Source organism: Magnolia sinica, chromosome 19 (genome assembly GCF_029962835.1).
Source record: "Magnolia sinica isolate HGM2019 chromosome 19, MsV1, whole genome shotgun sequence".
NCBI lineage: Eukaryota > Viridiplantae > Streptophyta > Magnoliopsida > Magnoliales > Magnoliaceae > Magnolia > Magnolia sinica.
Window position 1 is genome coordinate 1,350,241 of NC_080591.1, and position 18,379 is coordinate 1,368,619.

Sequence of the window (18,379 nt, forward strand, 5' to 3'; positions counted from 1 at the left end):
TGGAAGTAATTTCCAGCATCATAAAATATAGATTCCTCAGGGATTCCGGGGTAAAAACCCCATATATATTCCTCTGAGATTTACCGGGTTACTACTGGAAATCTGACTTCCAAGGACTTGAGAGCTTTCACAAATATCATATTCCTGTCGAAATTTTGAAGAAGTTTGAGTGGCAGATCTTGTTCCTTGTTTTCTTGGTATGTCATTTTCCTACTCTAATTTCCGCTGTCTTTGAATTTCTCCTTCAAATTTTCTTTGCATATAGAAGCTTGGAATGTTGGGTAGTCATTGTTTTTTTGTATTGGTTGGTCTTGGTGGGGTTTGCTTTGGGTGTGATTATCTTTTGAGGAGTTAATAGCTACAGCCACCTTGATTGATTTTGCAAACACCCATTTATCCGTTTTGGGTAGTGAAAATGGGTGTACGCATACGCACCCTGATTGAATTTTCATACATCCATCCATTTTATGTATTGAAAATGTGTGTATGCATACGCACCCTGATTGAATTTGCATACACCCATTTCCCCATCTTGGGTATTGAAAATGGGTTTATGCATGCACTCCCTGATTGAATTTTCATACACCCATTTTCCCATTCTGAGGTATTTGAAAGAAAGGGCGTATGCATGTACCCTGATTGAATTTGAATACACCCATTTTTCCACTTTGGGTTATTGAAAATGGTGGTGTGTGCAAACCAATCAGGTTGGGTTTAATTTAGTGGCTCCATATATTTCTGTTGTGCTGTTTTTATGTTTTAGATTTGGGCATTAATTTTTTTTTAATCATCGTAGTCTGAGGGATCTACAGTTTCTCATTTTGGAGAATTAGTGACTCGGTTCTATTCATTTTGAAGCTTCGATTGATGGGTCGTTTTGGTTATTGTGGTGAGTGTCAGAGTGCTTGAGCGTTTGACTCATGATGATTTTCTGGGGTGTAGTTGTGTATTTTAAATATTTAATTTTATTTTCCGATGAAGGTCTTGTAAGCTGCAAGTATCTGGAAATTAGGTTCATGATATTCTTTATATAGTTTGGAACTTTTTAGTGGTGGATTCTAGATTGGTTTTATCTTGGTGTATTTTTTGCCTCCTCCTAATGTATTTTGTGTGAGATTGGGTTTCCATCTGCGTTTTTTAGTGTGAATTTTGTGTAGCACGAATGTGGAAATTAGTTGCATGATGTCATTGGAAGATCCCCAAACGTGGAAATCGCACATTGGTCCAATTATCCCTGTGGCATAAATTTCTCTGTTGTTAGAAGATCCTATTCCTTTGATTAGTGGTCTAAAACAATGGTTATGGAGAAATATAAGAAGAATTAACAAAAAGGTTAAAGATTGGATGGCTAGAATCTTACAGACTGGAATATTTTTTGGGCAAGCCCCATTTACAGCGGTCAGGTGCATTCTACAGATCGATGAAGTATGAACCATGTGCTCCATTTGTACGCAATGGTCACATTGGAACATTATTCACTTCTTGATGCATGAAAACTAATTTCTCAAGTAATTATACCTTAATTGGCCATCCTCTTTAGTTGTTTTGTGATTTATCAAGATTTTGAACAATGTTTCAATGTTGATTTATTTTGGATTGTTTAATATTTGTTTTAGCCATTTTGTATGGGTAATTTTGGAATTTTTGTGGTTAATATGGTTTCTGATTTTTGCATTTGTGTTGTTGGAGTTTAACAGGAAAGCGATGGTGAAGGACACTGAGTATTATGACATCTTGGGTGTGAGTTTTGATGCATCAGCAGCTGAAATAAAAAAGGCTTACTACATCAAGGTAACGTATATCTCAGGCTGTGTTTAAATGCACAAATGAATTGAATTGTGAACATTTTTTTTTTTTTTTTTTTAAATTTTAATGATGAGGAAATAGCAAAAGTTAATTATACTTGTATACACAATGAGGAAGCAGGCCTCCAAATTGCAGTTACATTTCATTCAGGTTCAAATTAGAAGTAAATTGAAAAATTGGAGTCCAGACCCTCAACATGATTTTGAGGAATAAAATTGTAGTCTGGTTATTTATGAGCTATTGTGATTCAAGTTGATAGTGCATTCAAAAGCACACTTAGCCTCCATTTTGTTAATCATATAGTTGCTGGTTTGGACACTTGGGTTTACTTGGGATACCTTTGCTTGTTTGGGTTGATAGCTTCTTTGTAGATTTCGGTCGAGGAAGCTATAGAATTCTGTTGATGTTACATCCGAAATGGTGACTATGCCATAGGCGAACTTTCTTCAGTTCTTTTGATTTTCTTTGTTAGTTTCTTCTTAGAGTCCTTCTTCTTCTTCTTCTTCTTCTTCTTCTTCTTCTTTTGGATTTGATTTATACGATCTGATAATGGCTAGTAATGCAGATTCAGTAGCCCGTTTTGCTAAACATATTTGCAATAAAATCTTAGGCTGTATTTGAAAATACTACATCAGCATTGAGTGGAATGGCCATTGGTCCATTGGCCATTATCTTATTTCTTCTATTTGAAGAAATGAGACCACTTTCAATCTAGACCTGGTTTGATTGGTGCTCTCCATCATGCTCAATGCAGAATGGGGTTTCTAGACTTTCCAAACGAAGCACCCTGTTCAATTGAAAGTTGCCGCAAATGCCTTTTGCACCCTCTAGCAAACTGTTTATTAATTATCCTTGCATTTGTTTTCCCAAAACCATAAGTATACCATCTCGGCAGCCCCTGTTGTCTCCTCTTCTTTTTTAATATATTCCAGTCGCCTTTTTATTTTTTATTTTTTTTTGCCATGAGATCATTTTAGTTATTACGCTATATTTGTGTGTTGGTTTTGTAGGCAAGGTTGGTACACCCTGATAAAAATCCTGGAGATCCCAAGGCTGCTCATAATTTTCAGGTATTATATTTACTTTAATGTACTTGAGCATCGCCAGCGAGAATCTTAGTGTATCCAAGGAATGTGAATTTTTTTTCTGTGGGTTCTCAAATAGTCTTGTTGCAGGAAATGATCAGTGTTTGTAATACGTCATCAGTTAGATTAGATTCCAAGTCTCATGTAGATGATCAAGATGCCATTTAGGGGTGAAATTTGAAAGCGGGCCAGCTGACCCAGCATGGGCCCATGTCCTGTTTGCTGTGAGCTGCGCTGGGACTGTGGATAACTGCTGTTAGTTTGGATGCCTCATAACTATCAGGCGAGGCCTGCTTTTAGATATGTGTAAGGCCTGACATGACAACCTGATCTAGTCCGACTTGTTTAACACCATTGGAATGGATACTTGGCAAGTGGGTTGGGTGGGGACCTAGATGCTTATCTGGTGGGCTGGTCAGGCCTGGACCCTTGTATTTTGCCCCAGGCCAAGTTTGCACAAGCCTTAGAAACTGCCTAGCCGAGCCCATTAACACCCCTAATGCCACTTGGGACTATACGAAATCAACGAATTTACACAAAAATATCTTTTTTCACTCAATTCATGGCCCAATCACATCAGACAGAAACGCGACTGCAGCATATAACCTGCTACTGTTATGGCTTGGTGGCTCATATGTGGAAGAATCGGTAACTGGATTGCTGCAATGGTTAAAGGGGGAAGACTGTAAGCTGATTTGAACCTTTAGTCAATTTTGTATCATGTGATTGGATAGTTTCAAGAGTGGAATAGAGGAGAAGGTTAAGGAACTTCATATGCTTTGTGGTTACTGTAACTCTTTGAGGTTTACTTCGGGTGGTGCTATGAAACTTTTGAAAGTTTGTAATGTCAGAGGACATTAATCTTCGTCTGAATCTGGGGCAAGAATATGCAAATCATCTTAAGGAGGAAGAGATCAAATGGAAGCAAGGATCATGTGCGAATTGGCTTAAAGAGGGAGATAAGAATACTCAGTTTTTCCACAGCATTGCTAGCGCCTGGGCAAGATGCAACAAGATTAGTAGTATTGTGGTGGATGGTGAAAGAGTGGAAGAAAAGGATATGGTGTGCAAGAAGATTGTCTGTTTCTATCAAGATTTGTTGCATACAAATCCATGGTATAGACCTAAGCTGTATAACCTGCAATTTCAAAGTTTTTCTAGTGAGGAGGCGGACTCACTACAGGGGGAATTCTCGGAAGCTGAAATGAAGGAAGCAGTTTTTCCCCTGGGGAGAGACAAAGTGTTGGGTCTGGATGGCTTCCCCTTAGCTTTTTTCAAGTCTTTTGAGAAATTGTGAAAGGGGGTGTCATGAATTTTGCCCTGAATTTCATAGGAGGGGGCTACTTTCTAGAGATATTGGGGCCTCCTTCATTGCGTTGATCCCTAAGATTTCAGGTGCGGAAAACCTGTAAGATTATAGACCCATTAGCCTTATTGGAAGCATTTATAAAATCATTGCAAAGGTCCTAGCAACTAGATTCGGGGCAAAGCTAGGATGTGTTTTCTTGATGTTCGAAGGAGCTTTTGTGGAGGAGCAGCAAATCTTGGATAGCACCTTGATCACTCATGAGTGCATTGACTCTAGACATAAAGATAAATTAAGTGGCGTGGTTTGATAATTGGACATTGAAAAGGTGTATGATCATGTTGATTGGGGCATTCTTGACTATATGTTGGGCAGAATCGGGTGCGGTCCGAGATGGAGGACTTGGATGATGGAGTGTGTGAGTTTGGCTAGATTTTCATCGTTGGTCAATGACTCTTCTAAGTTTTTTCCAATGCTCGAGGGGGTTGCGCCAAGGGGACCTGCTTTCTCCTCTTCTCTTTGTGGTGGTTGCTGAAGCACTTGGGAGAAAGATAGAAATGGGGTAGCAAAATGACTTGTTTTAGGGATTTTTAGTGTGGGAAGATTATCCACTTCGATCTCTCATTTGCAGTACGTGGATGATGTGTTTCTTTTGATTCTGGGAGCAATGAGCATCATTACCTTTCATCATTTGCTCTTAATTAAGCTGAATGCCTACAACTCAGTTTGAATTCAAATGCATCATAGAAATGTAGAAAATACTCGCCAAAAATCACTCTTTACAAATTTTAGGTGTTTTCAAAGTTTGGCATGAGGATGCTGTTTGAGAAGTCCGCTTCGTCATTTGATTTGAAGCTGGTTAGATATGCTATTCTAATGTGTTGAATGAGGGGTAAGTCACTAAGGAGTGGTGCGTTGGCTCAACAGATGTTCCCTGTTGGAGACTAATTATTGAAAGCTTGAAAAGGCAATCTTTGGAAGAAGTTCTTTTTTCTTTGTTCTTTTTTTAAGGATACACAGGCATTAAGAAATTATACATGTTGGCGTCCATGAACTAAAAGTAGTGTTTTGAATAGCGTTCGTAGCATAGCATAGCGTAACTACTACATTGCGTAGCGTTAGCAAATAACGTAAATCCCCTGCAACGTATTCTATAGGGGTTGTAGCGTATGTAGTGTACATATGGCATATGTAACATACGCTACGTTTTAAAAAAAAAAAATTATAAATGATAATTGTATTTTGTACTTAATACTCCCAACCTGTGGGATTTTGATTTCCTTTCATACTTTTGAGTAGTGACTTGTGGTTTCAATTAGACATTATTAATTAAAATGGTTTGCTTAGAAAGTTGTTGATGCCATAATGATTTGATTTGGTTTATATATGTGGATTGGCTCTTGATAAATGATAATTAATAACTTGTTTGCACTTGCTTGTATTTGAACAATGAATAATCTTTTAGGCATTTTTATTTTTATTTTTATTTATTTTTTATTTTGTCTTATTATTTATCATTGTTTTCCATTTTTAAATTAAAAAATAGAAGTATCGTGTAGCTTACACTACTTACATTATAGAGGGTTGAACGCTACACTACATGCTACCGCTATTTAAAACGCTAACTAAAAGTAAACAATGCAAATTGTGGGTATCAATTCAGATGCATCCTGATTTTAAAAAAATATTTATTGATTTTATTTTCTAATTGGCTGATTGGTGGATATTTAATGGATGGCCAAACAAAAACAGTCAATTATTCAAATTGAACAAATAAATGGTTATTAATAGGAGATTAGAAACAATAAATCGATCTTGAATTTGGAAACTCAGGTATCTAATGTGGTTCTCACAACTTAAGCAGTTTGCTTGAGCTAATATACGCCATGTGTACAATTTCAAACTTGAGTATCAACCCTCGCACTCTGTAAGAGAATCTAACAAGTCCCTTTTACAACCACTTCTCCACTCCCTTTGGCTTCTCTCCCATGTTTTCTAAACCACCACCTCTCCCTCCATGTCCATTGCACGTGCCATACCTACTAGTTTGATGTAATCTCTCTAAACGATCGATTCTTAATTTCTCTTCACTTGTAATTACAAGCCTATAATTGCCTTAAACTCAACTTTTTTGAAGATCTATACCATTTAAGACCCATCAAAATCTTTGGTAGTTATATCTCACGGTACTACAAACTTCTTCAGTGCTGATTGTGTTGTCTGTATAAAGGTTCTTGGGGAGGCTTATCAAGTTCTAAGTGATCCTGTGAAGCGTGAATCATATGACAAGAATGGAAAGTCAGCTGTAGCCCAGTAAGTTCGCCTAACTTACAATAGCTTTCTTAATAGGCATTTATGAGCTCGTCTACTGTCAAATTACGATTTTCTTATTCTGTTAGACTCGTGCACACAGAATGCTATCGACTTGTATTGAGTTAACCAAATTTATGCTTAGCCTTTTATTTTAAGAAGAGGATTCAATGCTATCATTACTCAGTTATCAAGCATGTAACATCCATACATGTAGCACATGTGAACTGGATTTGGACCTTTTGTCTATTGGGCCCAACAGTGGATGGGGCATGCCCCAAAAACTTCATCTGTCAGGTGGTCCTAGGTGCTGGTACATGGACTTGAGGGGATTCTAGATTGTAGGAAAGGCTCCAACCAATGGTCAAAGTTCAATGGGCAAAATACTCTAATCAATGACTAGGATCTTCTGAAAGGTGAGGTTTTTTGCATATGGCCTATGCATGGCAGGGCTCAATGACGAACACTCAGGATTTCATACATGCGGTCCATGTGTCTGGATACTAAGTGCTTGATAACTAATTCATGGCACAATGACAAACACTCAGGATCTTGTACATGTGGGCCATGTGTCTGGATGCTAAGTGCTTGATAACTAACTTCGATATCAGTTCTTAACATTGCGTGCTCTGCCTTATTTTAAATGAAAAGAGAACATTATGGGTCAAAAAAAAAAAAAAAAAACAAATATATTTAATAACTATGATACCCAGATACTTGTGTGCGCTCAGCCAATGTGTCAGACATGACACAATACTGATATTTACATTTCAATTTGTTACTCATTTTCAGGGATTCTATGGTGGATGCTGCTGCGGTATTTGGGATGCTTTTCGGGAGTGATTTTTTTGAGGACTATGTTGGGCAGCTTGCTTTGGCTTCCATGGCATGTGTAGAAGCTGAAGAAGAGTCACAGGTCCCAGAAGTACGAAGGCATAAACTTCGGGAGAAATTGCAGGTATAGTACACCCATCACTTATTAATATTATACCGAGGAAGTGACAACTTTATGAGGAATTATAGGACCCTCAACCTGAGGCTTTGCATGTTATACTCAATAGTTTTAGTACTAACAAGTGGGGCCATGGTTTGGTAACCCAGATCATTGGTCTCTTGCATTCGACCATGGCTATTGACCATGCCTCAAAAATATCCCAGATTGGGAGATCCCAGCCGCCAATCTCGGGACTTTTTTTCCCAGATTAATGTAGATAGTTACTGCATTCTTCTGCTTAATCGTCTATTTTAGGCTACAAATCAAAAGGTTAGGATTGTCCAATCCAAGAGATTTTTAGGGCATGGTCCATCCATAGTGGAGACAATGGTCCGAATGCTGAACCATGGCCCCACTTATCAGAACTAAAATCTTGAGTATACTGCGTGAAGCTATCTTGTTGTGTATCATCTTCTTTTGATCACTAGATTTGTGATTATAAAGGAACATGTGAAGTTTCCTCTATTGCAGGTTCATGAATTAATTAACACAGTTTGGTAGTGATTAGCGTAGAGAAAAGACAAGTACTAATAAGTTAAGACGTGATTCCAAACTGCCGGAAGGTAGATCCCTAGGCACTCATGCCATATGAGGAAGCTTTTAATGGAAGGTACCCACAGGTCATAGCTGGGACTAGCATAGCAATTGGTAAGGGGGATAAAATGCGGTTTTGGGAAGATTTGTGGGCGGGAGAATCCCTTCTTAAAGACGTATTCCCCAACATTTATCGCTTGGCACCAAACCAATCAATCTTGGTGGCTGATTGTTTCTCAAAAAACGGGGAAGATTACGTCTGGAACATAACCTGCAGAAGAAATCTTAATGAATGGGAGATCGAGGAATTTGTATTACTTCAACGTCAGCTATCCTGCTTCAAGCCTGACCAATCTTTTGAAGATTCCCTTATCTGGAGACACGGAAAATCAGACCCATTCTCATTTAAATCTCTGTACGAATTCATGGACTTCAATCCAGCAGTAAAGGAAAAAGATACACTTAGGAAAATCTGGAAAGTAAAAGTTCCTCCAAAAATTTCAGCGTTCGGCTGGCTAGTGGCTAAAAAGAAAGTGTTAACCGTGGATAATTTGAGGAAAAGGGGAATGATTATTCCTAATATATGCCTTTGTTGTATGAAATCGGATGAATCAGTGGACCACTTGTTTGTTCATTGTCCCTTCATCTCCCAAGTTTGGTCGGCTGTCCTCAGTTTCTTCATTATCTCGTGGTGCTTTCCTTGCTCTGCTGAGGATCTCTTCAAAGCCTGGCTTGGTTCCAATTTGGGAATCCAAAGAAACAAGATATGGAAAATCTGTCTTATGGCAGTTTGGTGGTCGGTCTGGAAAGCTAGAAACAGGAGATGTTTCAATGACATCAACATATCGGTGGAAGCAACTATCCAGAAAGTGCAGCAGTACATTGCGGAATGGGCCTTTAATTTTGCTTATATTAAGGATTGTATTTTTCTGTCTAATGGAGGCATCTCTTCTCGCTAACTCAGCGAGATTATCCTCCTGTTTTGTACCCTGATTTGTCTTAATACAAATTATCGTTATCTTTTTTTCTTTTTTTTTTTTTAAAAGAAGGTAGAAATGTTATGGTGGCGGATAGGCAGGTTGCATTTTTATCTCATCCATATGTTCATGTCTACCCTTGAAGCATGGCATGGACTAAATGGGTATCTGGTTATCATCATTTCCATCCTAATCAATGTTCCCCTCCACATTGGCGCCATCTGTGGTGGCCATTATACTGTAATCCTAAGCTGCTTGAGACCATCCCATTCTTATTTCTTTCATAGTATTCCCACAAATTCATCTCAGCATACTTATCCCTGCAACATTCACTCCCCGCTCATGTTGCGATGTAAATGCCCAACACTGTGCCATATGGCATAGCCAATCTAACGGATCTCTTAAAAAACTTTCCATTAAGTTTCATTGATATACACTAATCACACAAGACTCCAAACAGATGATACTCTCCTGTTCTGTGAAGCAAAAGAAAAGCAGGTGGCTCTCCTTAGCATAACTATCACCTGGTTCCAAGTGGTCTCAGGCATGAAAATCAACCTTCCCAAGATCGAATTCTTTGGAATCAATCTGGAACCTGAGGTTTGTAATTCTTTAGCTAAGTCTTTTGGGGGCAAGGTAAGTATTCTTCCAACTCCGTACTTGGGTTTGCCCCTGTGTATAGGTAAGCCCCCATTAGCCCTGTGGGACAAAATCATAAAAAGAATTGAATGGAAACTCTCGGCTTGGAAGTTTAATCTCCTTTCGTTGGTAGGGAGAAGTAATTTTATCAAAGCTTCCCTTTCTAACCTTCCAGTCTATTTCCTCTCCTTATTCAGATGTCCCAAATCAGTGATTTCAAAGATTGGCAAGCTCAGAAGGAACTTACTTTGGCAAGGTGGTTCGAGTGGAGGAAATTTTCCTATTTTGAAGTGGAATGAAGTTTGTTGTCCTTACAATAATGGAGGGGCCAACTTTAAAGGCCTTATCCTGTTTAACGAAGCTCTTTTGGGTAAATGAGTTTGGAGATTTGGTTGTGAAGAACATATTGGCGTCATATAGTGGAGGCAAAATATGGAATAACCACTGCAAGGTGGACTAAAAATTCATCGCTCTATTGAGCCTCGTTCCTGTGGAAAGGCATTGCCAAGGCTGCTTTCCCGATGTTTGATAGAATCTCCTACTCTTTGGGAAGAGGAGAAAATGTTAGATTTTGGTTAGACATTTGGATTGGTAATCACTCTCTTGCCTAGGATAGTTGGAGATGTCATTATTATAAAAGAGGATACTTTTGAATTTCAATGGTCTGTAAGACTGTTGTTTGCTTCTTTAATATGCTTTACTTCTTTGGTCTATAGATTTGGCGTTAAGCCTAATTTCTTTTTGTGAGTGCAGGAGGTCCAAAAGGAAAGGGTGGAAAAGCTTATCCAATATCTAAAGGACCGTCTTCAACCATTTGTAGAAGGCAGAAAGGACGAGTTTGTAATTTGGGCAAACAAGGAAGCCCGTCAGCTGTCACAAGCTGGTATATCTATTTATGCATTACTAGAAAGCTTGAAATCCATTACTATTATCTAAAGGAAACACTCTATTACCTTTCTTGATATGATTATCTTCTATAAAGATTAACTTGAGTTCCATGTTTGTAATATCCTAGCACGGGTAATCTTCTCATGAATAAGTTACATTCTTCAAACATATAATTGTATGGTCCATAGACCTGTTTTTGTGGTAACTACATTGCGATGAACTCGTACTTGTTGCAATTTTCAGCTTTTGGGGAGGCAATGCTACACACTATCGGTTATATCTATACGAGGCAAGCTGCTAGGGAGCTTGGGAAGAATATACTCTTTATGGGCGTGCCTTTCTTAGCAGAGTGGGTACGGGGCAAAGGCCATCATATAAAATCACAAGTGACTGCTGCTTCAGGTTATTGCTTAACTATGTAACAGGGACACCTAAAAAATCTGCGATGGACACTTTCAGTAGCTCTTAGGAAGAAATCTCCAAGTTATCTTCTTCTTCTTCTTCTTTTTTTTTTGGTGACTATTTATATACTTTAAATACTCCTATTTCTATTGTATAAGTGCATTTTTCAGTTGCAGTAATACTTAAATGAGTTCTGCTAAGTTTGCACTCACCTCTACCTGTGTAGCGCATCGGAGCCATGCACCACATGGGCTCCACCTGTATTTGGCTTGGCTCAAATATTAAGCGGGTCTACTTGTTAGTCAGACCACACATGTACATAAATGTGGACTGCTGGAACTTCTTTTAACCATCATTTGTTTTTGTACATGTGATCCACCTGAGTTGACTGGCCTGATTTTCGGCAAAGCCATCTGTATGGTGGAGCCACCTGCTTGGGTCAGATGTGCCGGGAATGCCAGGTCGTCATGTACTGTCATTTGTAGGGGCATGTGAGGGCTTAGCAACACTCTATTTAGACAATAATATCATCATCATCATTGCCTTGTCTGGCATGAATAACATTCGGCTTAGTAAATCATGTATTGTAAATCATCAAGTTTTGAAATCTGATGAATCACATCTCACCAATTCTCTATTTATAATAAAATATATTTTGAAATTATTGTATAGCTTTGCAGATGCATCAATTTTGGGACTCCATAGTGGTGCAATGGGTCAGGTTCGGTTCATGTCAGTTATCTGATCTGACCACTCAGATGCTAAATCCAACCATTACTTGCAACCTTGTGGACAGTTAGATGTCCTTCGGCCAGAATCCTAATGGCCACAAGTTTGTAGGTAATGGTCGGGTCATATCCGATCGGTCAGGGTCAGCTCCATTTACGAATGGGGTAAAAATTCTGACCTTAGCCTCCTGCATCCATGACCCATGACCCACTCACAGACTATTTGCTCAACCATATAGAATCTAAGCTCATGGCTCAATCCATGAAAAAAATTATTAGGCCAAGCCCCATTGCACCTGACCCGTGACCTTATGGCATCATTTTCAGGACCATTAGTATTATTAAAGTCATTTGGTGATTATAACCTTCTAGTACTATTTATGAAAATCATATCAGTCAGTTTGGTTGGGGATCTGACCAGACTGTTTAAATAATGACCCTCATTTTCTGGCCTGAACCTTGCATGTGACCTGACTAATGTAGCCCAAACCCAACTAACTAAGAAGCGGGTTGGGATAGCTGGCCTGCATAACAACTTAACCCTTTGCCAGCCCTATTTCCAGGATGCTATGTTTGATACCGAAGCATGTTCATGTCTAAGTATGCATTTGTTATGGGTTCTGCATATATGGTCCTTGCATGCTTTTTCGGGAAGGCGAATCATGGTTGTATGTCTTTCTTCAGAATTGGAGCCAACACGCCACTTGTTGTCTCTGAAATGTGCAGGTGCTGTGTCTTTAATTCAATTACAGGAAGGGATGGAGAAAGTGGGGCAAGGTGAAAATAAAGAAGAGAACTTGTTGAAGCACGTGGAAGATAATAAAGACGTGATGCTTAATTCTCTTTGGAAGATCAATGTGGTAGACATTGAAGCAACCCTTTCTCATGTATGCCAAGCGGTAAGAGTTTCACTAACTTTTACTTTCGAGAAAATGGATTATATTGAACAGTGTGTTCCAGAATAATGTGATTCATATGCTTTGCCATTTTGGCATCTTAGTAAGAAAAAAAATCCAAAAAAAATCTAGGATAATATTTTCTTATCCCCTTTGTTTGTCACAAAGTAAGTAGTAAATGTATTTAAAAAAAGGAACTTTATTGCTCTATGGTTGGGATTGAGTACTGGATTCCTTTCCTCAGCAGCATGGTGACAAATCTCTTTCTTGGCAATTTCAGTCAGAAAAATCCTCAGGATATCTTCAAATTTTGAAGTTTTTCTCGGGATTTTATTGGGAAAATCTTGCATAAATAAAATATTTAAAAGTATTTATAATAAGTTAATAAATAATTTAATTTTTTTTATCTTATATTATATAACGAATTGTGTAAGGTTTCTAGTTTTTTGGGGGGTTAAAATCGTGATAAAAACGAAATATTTTAAGGTCTGCGGATACTTCTTGCAATAATACCATTTTCTGTATTTTTCGCTAAATTATCACGAGACTGTCAAAATCTCTGGAATCTGTCGCTGTTCAGCAGATGTAGTTTGCTAAGGCCAAAGGTTCCTTTCATGTGGGCTGCTGTTTTGGTCTGTGGGCCATTCATCTGATGGGCCCAACTGTGAATTATGGATATACCAAAAATCTCCTAAACTGGAATATGGAAGCACCTTAATCATGGCTTATAAATAAATGATTAAGAAAAAGTACAGAAAAGGTCCAATTCACTTGATCCATAGAAAAATAAAGCTATCAGTCCATTAAAAAAACAGTCTACCATTGACGGAAAAAAATATGCTATTTTTGGGATCACCAAACTGTTGGCAACACACGTAGGGAAAAATCCTGCTCGTCTGCAATTTATACGTCTGTTGAAGCTTAGGACATGGTAAATTTCTCACAGTTGAGTTCCATTTCTTTTTCCCCGATGACCAACTTCAGAAAGTCAGTAGCCGCTTTAGTCTTTTTACAAGCCAAGGGAACTATTGTTAAACTAATTCTTGTGTTTCAGGTTCTCAAAGATAGTAGTGTTTCAAGAGATGTGCTCAAGTTACGAGCCAGAGCATTGAAAAAGCTAGGAACCATTTTCCAGGTAAGTCATGAAAATATTATGTTACCTGCTAATATTTCTTAATCATTTGCAATTAGTAGTTAATGGATTTGACTCTTTTTTTAAAAAAATATATGGTTATTTGTAAATAACAGTATACTGCCCATACATCATCTTCGTTTTGTCCTAGCTCCGTAGGGCCTGTTTGGAATTTGGATTCAGGCAAAGTTGCCTTGCACAAGCAATGCACGGCATGCGTTCAGGGCTAGCTGGTCATAGACATGATGTCGCTGACTTTTTGTTCCGTCCCTTGTTTGTTAAACATGCTATGCTGGAACATGGACGGGATGGATTGCAACACGTGGGGAACTAAAAGAATGGTTCACGGCACATTTACACATGCGCCACATTTTCTTAGTGCTTGAATATTGATGGTGGCACGTATGCACATGTGAATGCTTGAACTTGGACGGTCACACACATGTAACGGTGGAGCATGTCATGCATGCGCATGGACAAGATCCTCAAGTGTTATAAACAAGTGGTTCCGCCTCTCCACCAAAGACACCCAATGCAAGGACTATAGGTCACATGTCCATGACAACTTGTGCAGAAGTGCAACACTCAATCTTTACTCATATCTTCTCATGCTACCTTCTAACTGTCCAACACTCTGCCCATATGGTATAGCTGGTCGAAGTTTTATAGGCATGAGGTGCAATCACGTAGCTCTAGGGGCATATCTCCACTCCATCCACCCAACCCTAGTTTATGTAGAAATAGAAACATCATCTTTGATCTCTCCAAAATAGAGTTGTAGGAGAGAGAGTGGTAGAATCAAGGTATTCGGTAACGGTATTGGCAGACATAATGGCTGGCCGTATGACCGTTATTATATGGGTTGTACTGGCTGTTATGGCCCCTATAACGGCTGTTATCGGAATTCTTTTAAAGGCACAAAGTTTATGAGCCGTATCGGCCCATTAGAGGCCCATATTGGCCATTGCGGCTGTTACAAGCCCATTAGGGCCATATTTTTTTCTTCTTCAAATTGGGCATTACAGCCCTATATCGCGTAACGGCACCACCATTACCATTATGTAACGGCTGTTACGTAACTGTTTTTGAATAACTTGGGTAGAATTCCCCAAAATCCAAAGGTTGGTTCTTCACTCTATCTTTAAACCACCAATCTCCTATCTCATCGAATTAGCTTCTCTGGGAATTAAACAAAATGAAGTTGGCCACCTCGATGCCATCATATTTATCTCATCAAATGAGGAAGCTCTCTTTTCCAGGGAGTTTTGCTAGCCGTAGATACCCAAGCAATACCAATTTTAAATCGCCCAAAGTATTCCCATGTCAGTTCATGCCCATTAAAATAGTTCCAAGCTCCGGTTAGATAGAGTCACCCGTAACAATTGGACAGGAGAGAAAGCAAATACCCTTGGACCATGACATCAGAAACCGCACACCGGTTCCCCAGATGCCTAGATTACCTACGGAGCATCCATTGAAACTCACCAGTTAGATGGTGGCATATTCCAGATATCTGCTCTCTTAGGGACTTCCCTTGAATTGTTTCCAATCATTTTCTTAGGGCTTGTTTGGGTGCCGCTTAAAAATGAGTTAATCTCATTTTAGTTAATATACTGTTAACTAAAGTGAGATAAAGTTATTTTTAAGTGGCGTCACAGCCTTTTAGAAGCTCCAGGAAGCCACATCAGTTGTAATTTTCTCTTTAACCCGGCCAGTTGAACAGAAATCTCAGATATTCTTCTGACATGGTCCAGCCAATTCCCCCTCACAATTGCATGTGGGAGCATTTCTCAAATTGTTTTCCTCCTCTGGTGGAATGGGCCCGTGGTCTACCCCACCATAAGTTCACCCACCGGAACTAGCAGGACCCATTCAATCTAGAATTGGTTCAATGATGTAATTTCTTTGGTCGCTTGTTGAAATAGGACCATGGGTTTTTTTTTTTCTTTTTCTTTTTCTTTTTTCATTTTTCATTTTTTTTTTTTTTTTTGCAATTTTAACTGTCTGATAAATATCCACCAATCCTATAGTCAGATAATCAAGTTTGATTTTTGGTTCATGATACATCTAAACTGGGAAACCACAATTTCGATAGTTTAATTTGCTTTACTTGCATCCCACGTATGCAATTTCTAAGTACCTGCATATTATCCATCACACTCCACCAGAGTATCAGTCTCTCTCAACATGCCTTCTTACAACTGCACCCTAATGTTTGTTCTTTCAAATTGCCTTTCAGGGTGCCAAGGATCTTTATAGGAGAGAAAACAGCCTGCGTCATGAGAGCGGTGCGAAGAATGATGCTACATCATCTTCAGCAGCATCATGACCTGTATCTGTCTTATATCTGAAAGAAATTGTAATTGGGTTTAGGCATCTCACCCAGTATACGATGCATGTGTTAAAACTTCTTAGAACTTTCAGTTTTCTTTCTTTCTTTCTTTTGAACTATTCTTTTGAACTATGTATTTGAATGTAGGTTGTGATTTTCATTGCCAGCTAATGTAGTATTGTTGTTTGGATCGTTGATTGAGGTGGGCCCATTTGTGTTTAACTGTGTTCTAGTTGAATGATTTGAAAGATGATTTTTCATAACATGAAGTTATCCTGTTGTTTTGCTTCGGAAAATGATTCTATTCTTTTCTTGTTACCATACTCTTCTTTTCAGAGCGACTTTGTATCCTAGTTCTAAAACTCGCCGAGTCGACTCAAAAGTTGCCCGAGATTTGATTCGGTTCCCTATTTTGTACATATAAGAGGTACCTCTTGCTGATCCAGACCGTTCATCATGTGGGGCCCACCACCGAATCTCCGTTGGTCAACCCTAGCTATTTGGCTGTTGGCCTTGCAAACGGACGGTTAAGGTGCTATCGGAATTATCTAGGTTAGTTACTAGTCCTTGAATGTCCGTACAGTCAGTACACTTTGTGCAGTATCAAGCCTCTCACCTATTGGGCCCTACCATGGATGGGACGCATCACAACGGTCAGGTGAGGTTGGCCGTGCATTTGAATAATCCTGAGGACGATTACAAATGGCGACTGGTAAATGATCCAAACCGTCAAGGGGCAATGGGCAAACAACCTCTAATTAATGGCTAGGATCATATGACTGATTCGGTACAGTCAGCGAATAAGATGACTGGGATGTTTTAATGGTTGAGATTTTATTTATTTATTTTTAATTTTTATCAGCAAGCTATGGTGGCCCCGTCAGATGAGACATAGATCTATTTTGGGTGAGATCCTGACTGCTTACTATGTGGGCCCTAACACGGTACATTATCTAGACCATCCAATGGTATACGATCTAAAGCAGCTAACGGTGGATCAAAATCTTCCAAACACCATTGGATGACATTTGCTTGTTTACGGAAACCATGATTCAATGTTTAGCAATGGACACTATCATCCAAATTCCAAACCATGCTAGAGTCAGGTCCATCTCAAGTGGACTGAGCGGATTAGGTGCAGCCCCGGCTGTAGCGCCCACCTTGATGTATGTATTGTATATCCACACCGTCCATCCGTTTTGCTAGCTTATTATAGGGCATTAGCCCGAAAATGAAGCAGATCAAAATCTCAGGTGAACCACTCCATAGGAAACAGTGGTGATTGAATGCTCACCATTAAAACCCCACCTTTTATCCAGCGTAAACGGATTGGCTACTCCCCCTACCACCAGCCAATGGCTGGTGGTCGGTGCTCTGTGGGCCCCACCATGATGTATGTGTTTCATCCATGTCGTCCATCTATATCGAAATCTCAAGTGGACCACATTATAGGAAACAGTGTTGAATGAAGTTGACCATTAAAAACATTTTGGGCGCATAAAAGTTTTTGGTCACGCTGATATTTATTTTTTCCCTTCATCTGGGTCCTTATGACCTAATCAACAGATTAGATGTCAAATAAACAGTACAGTGGGCCTTAGAAGGATTTTAACGGTGGATATCCAATCATTATTATATTATTATTTTTCCCGTGGTGTGATCCACTTGAGAATTATATCCCCGTCAGTTTTTGTATAAAGCCCTAAAATGATACGTAAAAATGGATGAAACACATACTTCATGGTGGGCCCACGGAGTACCGACCAGCAGCCACGGGGCTGGTGTCAGGGGGAGAAGCCAATCCGTCTCCTTATCCAGCGTCTTTTATGAAGGATCCAAAACTTACCTTTCCAACTTAGACCTTGCACGTTCGGACAGAGCATTTGAGAACGAAAATACCCCTGCTTTAAATTTTTCGTGTCTTTAGACCTATAGCTACGAATTATAACCGTAGCTTTAAGTAGGGCACAGGGGTATTTTCGTCCTCGAATGTTCTGTCCGTACGTGAAAGGTCTAAATTAGCAAGGTAAGTTTTGGATTCATCATAAAAGATGCTGGATAAAACGTGGGATTAACGGTGGTAATTTTCTCCCTCCTTAATGCCCTCTTCCATACAACCTGTTGATAAAGCATAGAGCAGGGGAGTATCGATCACGCTCATCCAGAGTATCAAATACTGTGGAGCTCACTGATTTATGTCTCCTATCCACACCGTCCATCAAGATCTTTTTAAGGTATGAGCCCAAAAATGAAGCATATCCAAAGATCAAGTGGACCACACCATAGGAAACAGCAGTAATTGAACACCTACCGATGGATCCTTACTCTTGCTCCGGTGGTAGATTCTCAT

General features: G+C 39.2%; 1 protein-coding gene across 2 annotated transcripts; it reads left to right on the plus strand.

Moving 5' to 3' along the window:
• Window positions 1-16,292, plus strand: LOC131234884 (chaperone protein dnaJ 10-like). Of its 2 annotated transcripts, none has more exons than XM_058231873.1 (10): window positions 1-197; window positions 1,690-1,791; window positions 2,817-2,876; window positions 6,428-6,510; window positions 7,300-7,465; window positions 10,405-10,534; window positions 10,783-10,941; window positions 12,396-12,568; window positions 13,620-13,700; window positions 15,937-16,292. In XM_058231873.1, exons 2-10 carry the CDS (start codon window positions 1,705-1,707, stop codon window positions 16,024-16,026), a joined length of 1,029 nt encoding a protein of 342 aa, XP_058087856.1. In that variant the 5' UTR covers window positions 1-197; window positions 1,690-1,704; the 3' UTR covers window positions 16,027-16,292. The 2 variants fall into 2 exon arrangements, with proteins under 2 accessions (XP_058087856.1, XP_058087855.1); XM_058231872.1 differs by having other exon boundaries at window positions 2-197; window positions 1,698-1,791.
• Window positions 16,293-18,379: the final 2,087 nt, after the last annotated feature.